The following is a 13,448-nucleotide window of genomic DNA, read 5'->3' on the forward strand; positions in this document are numbered from 1 at the left end:
GGCAGATTTTGCTTAAATCTTCCAGGGATGAACAACCTTAATGTGTAGATAGTAGTAAAGGAAGAGTTTTGCTGCGACCAAATTTAACAGAATTATGGCCTTTTGTTGATTTTTTCAACTATATACTATGTAGAAATTTTGTGAACGCAACTCTCTTAAACCGGATGGCAGATTTTGATTAAACTTACAGGGATGAACAACCTTAAGGTGTAGATGGTAGTTAAGGAAGGAATTTTTGCTGCGACCAAATTTTACACAATTATGGCCCTTTGTTAATTTTTTTCACTTATATACTATGTAGAAATTTGTGAATGCAACTCCTCTTAAACCGGATGGCAGATTTTGCTTAAACTTCCAGGGATGAACAACCTTAATGTGTAGATGGCAGTAAAGGAAGGAATTTTTGCTGCAACCAAATTTAACAGAATTATGGCCCTTTGTTGATTTTTTCATTATATACTAATAATGTAGAAATTTTGTGAACGCAACTCCTCTTAAACCGGATGGCAGATTTTACTTAAACTTCCAGGGATTAACAACCTTAATGTGTAGATGGTAGTAAAGGAAGGAATTTTTGCTGCGACCAAATTTTACAGAATTATGGCCCTTTGTTGATTTTTAGTTTTCAACTTGTGGCACATGTAGTTCAAAAAATATTTGACCTAGAGTCATAAGATTGACAGAACAGTGGCTTGTGGGGGCATCCGTGTCCTATGGACACATTTCTAGTTTTTTAAAACTTTATGGAAATTTAAAGTTGTCACAGTTAACTGAAATGGATGACATTTGGCTGGATGCTGACCTTTTGGACCTTAACGTGGCAAATATAAAAGAAAATAAAAGTTGAGATTATCTGCAGTACCTTTTCCAGGATAATGTGATATATTGTTTGTTGTGAAGAAAATTTTAGTTTTAGTTGCAAAGTATGTATATGTTGAAGAAAATATACAAAGGGCATAAATTTGCTTACTTTTGAATAAAACCCAATATGACTGTATATATAATATGTTACCTGTCTATATGTTATGCTAGAAACATTGTATTATGTTTAAAGCAAATAAACTGTATTGTACTGTATTGTATTATTGCCAGAAATGTCATTGCAAAAGATCCCATGTCACTCCTTATCAATTGTTTATATTTTCAGTGGTCGAGGTTTGAGCCCTGGACTATATGGCTCTTTGCTTGCGGGTTTTGAAGTACCACAAGGGGAGTATCAGGTCACTGTGGCATTTTTAGATTTCATATCGGAACTTGTCATGGTAAGTTGAATTTATTTTCCGATATAATTGATTGATTTAAAATAGCAGGTCAACAGACAGAAAATCCAAATTAAATTTATAGATTTTGGCATCGGGACATTGATGACCTACCTTTCAAAGGTGTATGCAGCATTTACATAGAGGCAAAATTAAAACTCAGTGATTTTTTTTCAATTTTCAAATCAACCTGTGGCTTTCTGAAGGGGAAAATATAGCTTGATAAATCAGAAATGGGGAAAATCAAATTCCAACATTACTGAGAATGGAATTTACCCACACATTTTATAAAATTTTCAATTCAATTTAACATGCATGGTACATAGCAGAGTCTATCTATAGGGACTAGCTGATATGTCAGCTGCTGTTAAGTCATGGTTCTGGTAAAGAATGTGCACAGGGTATTTTAAAGGAAAATATTAGCATCTTAAAGAAGTTTTCGGGAGTTTTCATATAGACATATAGAAAACGTATAAGGGGAAAATATACCTATTTTGGGCTAGGGGAAACAGCCTTTATTTGGTTGTAAAATACAGGGAAAATATCACTTAAACTTAATTACAAATTTTGTTTTCATTTTGTTTATGTGGAAGAAAATTGGACTCAATGAGTGACCCAAGTATGTAAAGAAATGGTTAATATTTGTTGTTTTTTTTTTTAATCTTTAAGCCATTGTACAAACTTAGTGAACAAATTATTTCATTTTTTTCCTAGCCATTGTGCTATACGGTTTGTGATGGAATGGTCAATGAAGAAAGTATTTAATTTCTTTTTCAGCCATTGTACAAAATAGGGCATGAGATGCAGTTACAACCAGTAGTTATGTACATATTAAGAGAGATTTTCCCAGCATTTCAAAAGTGGAGATACTATAACTCTGTACGGAGGGAAATAATTGGTAAGTTGTTTGTTTACCATAAATGTAAACCTGCTAGAACGGAAAATGAATTGTCTTTGCCACTAGTCTGCTCCTCTGCTCACAAGGCTCTATATTGTTTGTAGCTCTATTTTGTTTTTTGATATTGAAATTCCTTTAACTGAGAATGGACTGTTCCAAATTCAAAGCTGGGTGAATCCATTAACACAAAATCTACAGGTTTTACAAAGTTAAAAAACCTTTTAGGGACTCTAAGAGGGAAAAAATGTTTGACAGCAACAAACCTCATGAACAAAGCCCGCGGGCTGCCTCAATTATGTATAACATGTTCCATTTTGAGAGAAACCAAATTTCAGCAGCCCAGCTTATATAAAAACTTGTTATTTATAAAACTCAGACTTTAAAAGGTTAAAATTGAAAACCCCATTAATATAAGACATTGGCCAGGTCTAGTTGATCTCAGTGGTGTTGCTTTAAAACGATGATACTTAATCTTAACCTGTTTACAGGAAGATAGTTTTCCATGTTAGAGTTATCATCTCATAAAAGGTTGATTCACTTTTCTTTTTTTTTTCAGGTCACAAATGTTTGAAAATCGCTCATAAGATACTGAACTTCAGGCTGCCGAAGAAAAAGAAAAACTCTGATAAGTAAGTTTGTAGATTCTTATTCATTATAATTTTCTATTCAAAAACTTGTTTGGACTCTGATGTCATGGCCTTAAAAACCAATTTTAATTGTGAATATCACATCAATAAAAATACTTTTATCTCCATAAAGATGTATAAGTGGTGGATTTGAGTTTTATTTATACTCGCCACCGTTTCCCCATAATGGTGAGTCCTCCAAGTATTAGTCATTTTTTTTTGGAGGGATAGTGGCAAGAGTCAGATACAAAAAGATCCCCAATTCCAGAAAGCTTCCCTTGTTCTTTAACATGCCACAAAGTGTTTTCAGCACTCATACACGGGACCTTTGATTTAAAGTCTCCAATCCGAAAGACTGAATTAGTAATTTTACGTTGGCCAGCTCCCGGGACAATCGAACCCAAACAATGTTGAGAATTACAAAGTCTCACGCTCTTACTGATTGAGCTATGCTGGCTATTATAAGATGTAATAACACGTAACAGATGGACAGCTTCACAGCTTTATAGAATGGTGACCCAAATTGAACTGTCAAGCAATTCACATCATGTCACTATATGGTTTTCAACAGAACTGTTGTATCCTGATTAAGAATTTCCACAGAACAAACATTGTTAATCACAGTATTTTTGTTTTATACAATTTACAGTATTTTTGTTTTATCAGGGCTCGAATTTAACTTTTTTGGCCACTAGCAATTTTTTGCTAGTGGACAAATTTTTTAACTTAGCAAAAAACGGGAATTCAACTAGCACTTTTACGACAATGAATTTTTTAAATCTCCAAAATGTTTAAAAATGTAATTTATTGGACGAGTTCGAGAACTGCCCGGGGTACGAATCAGCAAGAACTTTCTACTTAAAAACTGATTTTAAGGGGACAGGGAATTCTTATCAAAAATGTCAATCTACATGTAAAAAAATAATAATGCAATATTGTCGCCAATAATAACGACCATGTCTGGTTCTGGAAAATTATGCCACAACAATCGGCGCAAAAATTTTGGCAACATTTCCAAATCGTCATCGCTGTTCTTTCGAAGACTGACATGACTGACGTGCAGTTTCTTTCTTTCCCAATTTTTTAACCATTTTTAACTGAAGGTCTCATTGAACTTTCTTTGATAGACTGTGAAATCATCTTTCTGTACTCAGAGTTAAATTGTTATCCGGAAGAACACATTTGCTTCAATAAGTGGGAAGAAGTTCGTTATTTTTCGTTAAGACATTTTATTCCGATCACACTTGATTTACACGGACAAAATGACATTTGGACTGGTTTAAATTTGTGTACGTTTTTAAGCGAGGTTAAGGTATAGAAAATGTAAATCAGACAGCAAGTGTGCACATGGTTTATAACTCGGCTTCCTGCGAATATTACGCCCCATTTATATTTCGGATTTTCCTGACAAGCGTATTCCACTTTTTCTTCAACTCGCAAAAAATTGCGAGTAGTCATGAATCTAACTCGCAAAATCATTTTTCAACTAGCATTTTGCGAGTTTGCGAGTGTTAAATTCGAGCCCTGTTTTATATTTGTATGTTATGTTATTGAATATTCTTTATATTTTATGTAAATGTGATGTTAAGCGTAGATATGTGGGATGTTAGGTGCTGCTCATCAAGTTTAGTACTAGTTTGTATAAGACTAATGGGTTTGCAACATAATGGGTTTGCGACCAGCATGGATCCAGATCAGCCTGCGCATCCGTGCAGTCTGATCAGGATTCATGTTGTTGGCTTACAAACCCTATTACAAGTAGAGAAACTGATAGCAAACAGCATGGATCCTGATCAGACTGCACGTTTACGCAGGCTGGTCTGGATCCATGCTGGTCGCAAACCCATATTGTTGGTTTTGTCATGGCGCGACTCGATTTGTATATTTCAGGCCACATATACAGAATCTGTGCGTGTACAGTCTACTATTCACGGAAGCAGGGCGAGCTTTACTGGAGATAATAGCAACTGGGGTAGAACCTTTAGAGATATTGTTGGCCCAACAGTCAAGGTATTACATAAATATATATATATCAAATAACTGCCTTAATATTCTTCATTTTCAATTAATGTACATGTAGAATATTGTAATCCTGCAGGACCCTTATTTCACAATTTTTTTCAGGCTGAAGTTTTGCCGAATGCTTCTCCCGAATACATATATATTTTGCTATTTTTATGCTCCCCGAAAAATTTCGGGGGAGCATATAGTCGTCGGGTTGTCCGTCCGTCAGTCCGTCCGTACGTACGTCCTGAATTCGTGTCCGGCCCATAACTTTGTTATTTGAAGTCGGATTTTAAAATTATTTCACAGAAATGATCACCATATTGAGACGACGTGTCGCGCGCAACATTTGGGTCGCTACCTGAAGGTCAAGGTCACAGCATGACCTTGCAGCAAAATCGTGTCCGTTCCATAACTTCATTATTTGAAGTCGGATTTTATAAATATTTCACAGAAATGATCACCATATTGAGACGACGTGTCGCGCGCAACATTTAGGTCGCTACCTTGGAGGTCAAGGTCACAGCATGACCTTGCAGCAAAATCGTGTCCGGTCCATAACTTTGTTATTTGAAGTTGGATTTTAAAAATATTTCACAGAAATGATCACCATATTGAGACGACGTGTCGCGCGCATTATTTGGGTTGCTACCGTTGAAGGTCAAGGTCACAGCATGACCTTGCAGCAAAATCGTGTCTGGTCCATAACTTTGTTATTTGAAGTCGGATTTAAAAAATATTCCACAAAAATGATCACCATATTGAGAAGATGTGTTGCGCGCAACATGTGGGTCGCTTCCTTGAAGGTCAAGGTCACAGCATGACCTTGCAGCAAAATCATGTCTTGCCCATATCTTCGCTATTTGAAGTTAGATTTAAAAAGTGTTTCACAGAAATGATCATCATATTAAGATGACGTGTCATGCACAACATTTAAGTCGCTACCTTGAAGGTCAAGGTCACAGCATGACCTTGCAGCAAAATCGTGTCCGGCCAATAACTTCCTTATTTGAAGTCAGATTTTTAAACTATTTCACAGAAATGATCACCATATTAAAATGGTGTGTCATGCGCAACATTTGGCTCGCTACGTTGAAGGTCAAGGTCACAGCATGACCTTGCAGCAAAATTGTGTCCGGCCCATAACTTTGTTACTTGAAGTCGGATTTAACAACTATTTCACAGAGATGATCACCATATTGAATCGACGTGTCGCATGCAACATTTGGGTCACTACCTTGAAGGTCAAGGTCACAGCATGACCTTGCAGCAAAATCGTGTCCGGCCAATAACTTCCTTATTTGAAGTCAGATTTTTAAACTATTTCACAGAAATGATCACCATATTAAAATGGTGTGTCATGCGCAACATTTGGCTCGCTACGTTGAAGGTCAAGGTCACAGCATGACCTTGCAGCAAAATCGTGTCCGGCCCATAACTTTGTTACTTAAAGTCGGATTTAACAACTATTTCACAGAGATGATCACCATATTGAATCGACGTGTCGCATGCAACATTTGGGTCACTACCTTGAAGGTCAAGGTCACAGCATGACCTTGCAGCAAAATAATGTCAGGCGCATAACTTTGTTATTTGAAATTCGGATTTTACAACTATTTCACAAAAATGATCACCATATTGAGACAATGTGTCGTGCACAATATTTGGGTTGTTTTTACACTTTGAACTTTGTCTGTGACATAACTCTGACACAACAAGAGGTATACCTTCCTGTGTCCAAAACCTATTCAAGAAGCATCACCTTGTTCAACCGGCTCTTGTTTCTTAAAGTATGAGACTCCTAACAATATCTTATTAAAATTTTTACTTTGTAAAGTAAGAAATGTAATAATTAGCATTTTGAGTATTGTTGCTGAAAGTCAAAATTTCTCCTTTTCCTTTTTTCTCATATTTGGACGGGACACTCGGAATACCTTACTGCAGCTCTACCGACTGAGCTATCTGGCCGCTTACAAACTATCATCCTAAATAGTGAACATTTCTGAACCATGACATACTCCCCCACTATATTGAAATTCGTCTTCGAATTCCTAATGGGTACAGAGAACAATGTGAAATTGGACTCGGAGTTTATATCATCATGGTTCCTTGTTGGGCGCCAAATGTCACTGGCTGAGAAAAGTATACAGTCTGACTGGGGCTCAAACCCAGGACCCTTGGAATACCATACCGCGGCTCTACCGACTGAGCAGTTTGGCTGGTTACACATTATCTCCCCAGTTCTGAACCATGACATTTATTTTCAGTCTGACAGAGGGAAGTGGTGAAGATTTAATGCAGTTGATTCAGATCGGGTTTTCTGTGATGAACCGTCTGCTGTTACTGAAGTCACATGATGAGTTATCACCAGTAGAAGTAGCTCTGTCCTCACAACCAGCCGGGTACCAGAACCAACACATTGTTGCTGTTATAGCAGGTAGGGAACCAGTGTAGATAGTGTTGCTGTAATAGCAGGTAGGGAACCAGTCTAGATAGGTCACGTGACTTGATGAACTTTTATGACTTATTAGCCTCCAATTTTTTGAGGTCATTAGAGCAGTCTGTTACTAAATTGTATTACTTATACATGTACATGTATATGTATAATTATATTGTAGGTGTGAATATGTTTGGCTCTCCTGGGCAGATTGGTTAATGACAATGACAAAATGTTTATTGGTACGAGGTCTCTAGCACAAAGCAGCATATACATATCAATACATTTACATACAGTGAAATATGGTACAAGTAAAATTTATGTTTAAACAATCAGTGACTATTAGTTGCTTGCACTTCAACAAACAGGGTTAGACTCTTCAAAAGACTGTGGGTTTTTTGTTGTTTTTTTTTGTTTTTTTTCCAAATGACTCTGCTGTCCAGCTGGCTTACAAAAAGGCAATGTTTCTCAATACGGTTAACTCATGTGTGAAATAATGCATGGAGGAGCATTTCAGGATCTTCTCGTAAGTTCAGCAGTAAAGCCTCCGTATGACCTTTGCTGTGGTGGTTGGACTAAAATTCACACCAAATAAAGGAGTATTATATGAGATAAAATGTTTTTATCCGAGAGAGTAGGTTTGATGTGAAATTTGCTGAATTGGCAAAAAATTTGTTTAAATTTGAGGATCTTCTTTGTTATATGATACTATAAAAAATAGATAATTATTTACTAAAAAAATGTTTGTTTGTAGAGTATATTTACCATCGTACCAACCCGCTGTTACCGAAATTAGCCACGCTATTCCTTCGTAGATTAGCAGTGGTATTACCTATGTCTATCCTGGCATGTCTCGGGGGACAAGGGGAGGCAATCAGAGATATATATTTGATGAGACTACATTCTGCCACCGAGGTACAGCTATAATTTTCTTTGTCTTAATTTGTGTTGCTTTTTCAGACTAGAAATAATTTAGAATTTTTCATTTAAACTGAGATGAACCCAATTTAAGTTGCAATTATTTTAAATTGCTTTTTAGCCTGATTTAGTTTATAATTTAGGCTCTCCTACTTAGACATCTGTAATGTCATTATCTTTTGCATGTAATTTCTTTCCTCTCAATCACTAAAGATATTATTTCAAAACTTCATTTGGCGTCCCTGGGCCAATAGTTAGTGTCGTTGCCTTCAGACCACTTGCCCATCACCACTATTGGTTAGTATCCTGTTATGGACTTTTAATTTTAGCTAGCATATGAAATGCTTATGGTTTTACTCAGGTGCCTGAAATAATGCACGAAGGGGCACCTGAGGTCTTCCTCCACCAGTAAACCTGGATATTTGCAATATGACCATCTCTATGTGGTTGTTTTTAAAAACCCATCACTAACTCTAATAAGCTTTTTTTCATAATGATATTGAATAAAGCTTTCTTCAGATCCAATATTGAATAAATGAGATTTCTTCATAATATTATTGAATAAATAATGTGTAGACTAAATTTTTTGTTATTTATAGCATGGTTAAATGTTTAATTTAAGGATCTAAGTTTGAAGACAGGCATATTGGAGCTTATGTCAGTCTGTGTGGACACACAGCCAGGGTTGATAGAACTGTTCCTAAATGTACAAACCACAAAACCCTCTGCTACTAACAAGGTAAGCCTAGCTGCTTTCTATAAAATCACTTTAATGTTCACTACACTGAAATTCCGTGCCAACATGTAATGTGTATACTTGGCATTTAGAGTTATTGTAGTTTCAGTTGTATATGCAAACAGATAGGTTTAGCTATAATTATGTCCAAATAATAATATGCAAAAAATTTGTCCTTCGAAAATAAATATGATTATATGGTACCGTAAATATTGAAATGTATGTCAAATTTTATGATACTTTATAATACATGTATGCTCAGTTTTTAACCCAACTGGAAACAGTCAGTTTTAGTATAATTATAAGATAACAGAATTTTACACAGCAATAAAGCTTCATACATAGTAAATGTTTGGGGCAGGAGGGAAAAAGTTGAATCATTTTCTTTGTATTAAATAGCTCTATTGTTTAATGTGTCAATTATTGTTGAATAAGAAGTGGAAGGGTTTTCTTCAAAAAGAGGGAGATTTTAGAATTTGCAATAAACAAAGAAGAAAGTTCTGACATCAAAAATAGGGAGATTTCTTTAATTTGTGAAAATACCCCTAATTTTAAGAAAAATCTTTGAAATTATGGCTGCAGAAAAGTTTGAGTCTCCCGCTCAAAGTGAGAGAGTTCACATGTATGATACACCCAGGTGTGTGTGTTGACATAGATGTCTAATCTTATATCATTGCCATCATGGTGTTATTCAGGATGTGTTGGTTGGAAGGACCAGTTGTCTACAGACAGTACTGGACTTGATGGACGTGAGGAGACAAGGCTCGTACCAGTGTCCCCCGGACCTGCTGTGTGCATGCTGTAACTTTATACAGGCATTGTGGGTAGGCATGAGAGAAACAGCAATGGCAGCTTTAAGGGCAAAGTGAGTCGTCTTGTTTCTTTCTGAAATCCCTTCAACTTTGAATGGACTCTTCTGAATCCAAATCTGGGTAAATCCATTTCACAAATTCAGCAGGTTGAGGGTTAATGTTATCATTGACTTGTCAGTTATGTGTTTACTTCCCGTAACCTCCTGAATTTGTATAGTGGATTGACCCACCTTTGGATTTGGAACAGTTCATTCAAAATTAAGGGATATTCAGTATCAAAATACAAAAAGTTTAACTACCAACAGTACAATGTATATAGCCTGGTGAGTATGTATGTATGTATATGTAGGCTTGCCTGTCTCTATACTGGTGGCAAAGACTTAAAACTTTCAGGACCAGTATGTTAAAAGTTATAAGTAAGCTCATAATTTTAAAATAGTAATTTGTTTTAACAACTCTCGTATATGTCATATTCTTGTTGGAATTCAGTCTATTTTGCATCTTTAGTTACGTTTAAAAAATTAAAGAAGGGTCAATAAGATCCAGGGGTTGAAAAGTCTTTTTAAGTATATTTTTTTTTTTTAAAGATGCATACCCCCAGAATTATTAGATTTTTGAAATTACCAAAAATTATTTGTTTTATTTATAAATACATTTTTCTGATGTTTGAAATTTTTGAAACTTTTGCTCATCTGGAGGAATGAAACTTTGAAATGTGGGAACGATTAAGTAGCTAGTTATGCTTTATTCAGGATATTGAACTTGAAATCTAAGCCAAATGACTCTTTCAGCACTTCACTAATTATGTTTTTTTTTATCCTTATTTTATCCTATTTAAATATTTTTGGCCGACCCGGTTGGGACGACTGAAAGATCTTAAACTCCCGAAAAAGGTTTCTTTTTTTTTTAAAAATTTTTAATTTTTTTAAGAGGGCTTTAAATAGTCCGGGGGTAGCGGGTTAGACCCTTTGGGGCGTAATTTCTACGTGACAATCTCAAAATTGATTAATGTCCTTTTCCCTTTCACCGTATTCAAGATAAATAGCTGTCCCCTGGGGAGGGGGGTATTACGGGTCATACTGGCAAGAAAACCCTGGGGGGTTTTGGCGGGTGGCTAATAGTTGACTTCAAACCTTTTGCATTTAAACCCTGGGGGTTTGAATCCGACAGGACTTAATTCTTCATGGGGGAATTTTCCACTAGCTTTCGGAACGTCGATGGTTCTACTAAGGTGCCTGTTCGTGCCTGAAATAATGCGCGAAGGGGCACCTGAGGTCTTCCTCCACCAGTTAAGATGGAACGTTGCCATATGACCTAGACAGTGAGGTTGCGATGTAAAACCAAAAACCAACAAATAAACAAACAAAATCCAGAAAAGCCAATTAGATGGATTGACTGCCAAAATATGAACAAAAATATGTTAAAATCGGCATTAAAAAGGCAAAATAAAGTTTATGCCGAGCTGTTCTTATACTACAGCTTAAGCATCCATATTCAGACTAAACATTTTTGTTTTTATGCCTTGAAATATTGTTCAGTTTGTCCTTTCTGATTACTTAAAGGATCTGAGTACTTAAAACATTTGGACAAGTAGTTGTTTATAAATATTACCCTCATCACATGTGCTATGATTCATAACTCTTGCACTTATAACTGGAGAATTATTCCTATGTTGATCATTGAATCTCATTTTAACGGTCACTGGTCAAGAATAGGGATGTTTTTATGTTTTCATTGGATTTTAATACCTATATGATAGGTAGCAACTTTTACATTTATGTGGTACTTAATTTTCAAAGGGTTATACTGAGGCAATTACCGATAATTTAAGGCATAAATTATGAAATAATAAACTTACTTTAGTTTGCTCTTCATGAACAAGTATTAAAAACTGGCACATGAATATGATGGCCACTGCCTGTGGATTTTATTTTTGTGTTTATTTTGCAATTTTCAAATGGTTAGAGAATACGTAGAAAAAAAAAATGTTCAGTATAATTTATTACAAGTGAGTGGAGCATGCATAAAATCATCGCCAAAACCACTCAAAATAGCAACCGAATATTTTGTTCTGTATACAATAAAAGTTAATATTTTTTACAAAGTCAACATACTACACAATATTTACAAAAGTCCAATATTAAATCTGACATGGCTTATAATACATTATTTTTATTTCAGATGCTGACATTCAAACTGAAGACAGTGTCTTATATCTTTAAAGTACTGGCCCAGGAGATTTATGTTACAAATAGGTATGTCATTAGTAACTACAGTCGAGACTGTCATATGTGACTTTCCAAGGGATCTTCAGAAAAAGGTCGCACATGACAGGGAGTCTCTAAATACAGTCTCAAAGAAAATTAAATTTAAATATCATCTATCTGTCTATAGCTATATACCAATGTGACTTACAGATCCTGTATGTTTTGTGATTGATATTGTTACTGTGTTTACGTATCTTGCAAACAAATATATGGATATAATTATGCAAATAAAACAATTTTCAAACATCAAAGAATATGTAAAATGTGTACTGCAAATATTTGTTCACATTATATTTAATCAATAAATTACATGCATTGATTTCTTATTGGAAAATTTGACTTAGACTGTATAGAAAATAAAGTTCTAATTACCTCCCTTAATGGCCTTTATTTACATGAAATGTTAAATTGGGGATATCTTTATATAATAATGCTTATTTGAACTTACAATATTGACAAATCTTAATTTGAGCATCATATTTTATGAAATAAAACCAGGAAAAAATTGTGTTACAGGATCTTAAAAACAATTTTCCATATCCAAAGCTTTTTCTGGTTCGGTATCAATATTTTTTCCGTATTAATTATGCAGCCATAGAAAGGTAAATTTAAAAAATGCTGCCTAAAAAATCTTCCAGTGGGCACTCTATAATTAAAAAAAATTAACACAAGTACTCAGGCCATTTTGTACATTACACACACATTGATTTAGATCATGCTTTCCATGAACAGACGCTACGTCACTTGGTACCTGCATGTATCTACCGGTATATACACGCTAATTGTGTAATTGAGATAGAGGTGTGTTAGACTTTGTTTGCTACTGGATTATAATTGGACTTAATTATTTTGGCCCTCTGGGTGTTAAAATAGGTATTCTTTTCTGATTAACGGATAATAAAAAGGTGTGAAAGTCGTTTAAATCAGACCAAACATTGCATTGGGACCAGACAATTAAGGTCGCTTGTCACATATGACAGGGAGTCGTTTAATTCAGACCATTTATATAGGAAAATACGTTGGGAGTACTGAAACAAGGTCGGATAAGACAGGGAGTCGTTTAAACCAGGGGGTCGCTAAGGCAGTCTTGACTGTATAAAATAGATTTAGTTTCACGATTATACTAGGTATGAGAAATAAAAAAATTTTAGATTGCTTTTGTATTGGTTTATTATACAGAATTTATTTTAGTTTCATTGTGTAGGAAGCTCTAAGCTTATAGACACACTTTCGAATATAGACACATTTTCGAATCAGTTCCTGGAACCAACCAGTATTGAGCAATTGGTGTAAAGTTTCTTGCTCAAGGAAGCAACGACTTTCCTCCGACCTGTTTTGAGCCCATGCGGCTAGCGATCAATAGATTACTAGTCTGACGCGTTAACCACTTGGCCATGCAGCCACATCGACAGCCACATGCTTTTGTATTCAGGGGTGTATTTTAAATGGATTTAAATCACTACAGTGTTGTATCTTCACCTGTAGACGCTT

General features: G+C 35.3%; 1 protein-coding gene across 1 annotated transcript in view; it reads left to right on the plus strand.

The window, feature by feature from the left end:
* Window positions 1-13,448, plus strand: part of LOC132737560 (nucleoporin NUP188-like) — a 63,821-nt gene that overhangs the window by 20,120 nt on the left and 30,253 nt on the right. Inside the window, exons 20-29 of the mRNA XM_060724861.1 lie at window positions 1,148-1,262; window positions 2,037-2,157; window positions 2,714-2,786; window positions 4,674-4,793; window positions 7,055-7,224; window positions 7,979-8,139; window positions 8,765-8,881; window positions 9,574-9,743; window positions 10,040-10,088; window positions 11,872-11,945. Coding sequence (XP_060580844.1) covers window positions 1,148-1,262; window positions 2,037-2,157; window positions 2,714-2,786; window positions 4,674-4,793; window positions 7,055-7,224; window positions 7,979-8,139; window positions 8,765-8,881; window positions 9,574-9,743; window positions 10,040-10,088; window positions 11,872-11,945 — 1,170 coding nt within the window. The remainder of the gene's footprint in view (window positions 1-1,147; window positions 1,263-2,036; window positions 2,158-2,713; window positions 2,787-4,673; window positions 4,794-7,054; window positions 7,225-7,978; window positions 8,140-8,764; window positions 8,882-9,573; window positions 9,744-10,039; window positions 10,089-11,871; window positions 11,946-13,448) is intronic.

Source organism: Ruditapes philippinarum, unplaced genomic scaffold (assembly GCF_026571515.1).
Source record: "Ruditapes philippinarum isolate M1 unplaced genomic scaffold, ASM2657151v2 ctg1042_1_1_1_1, whole genome shotgun sequence".
Taxonomy (NCBI): Eukaryota; Metazoa; Mollusca; class Bivalvia; order Venerida; family Veneridae; genus Ruditapes; species Ruditapes philippinarum.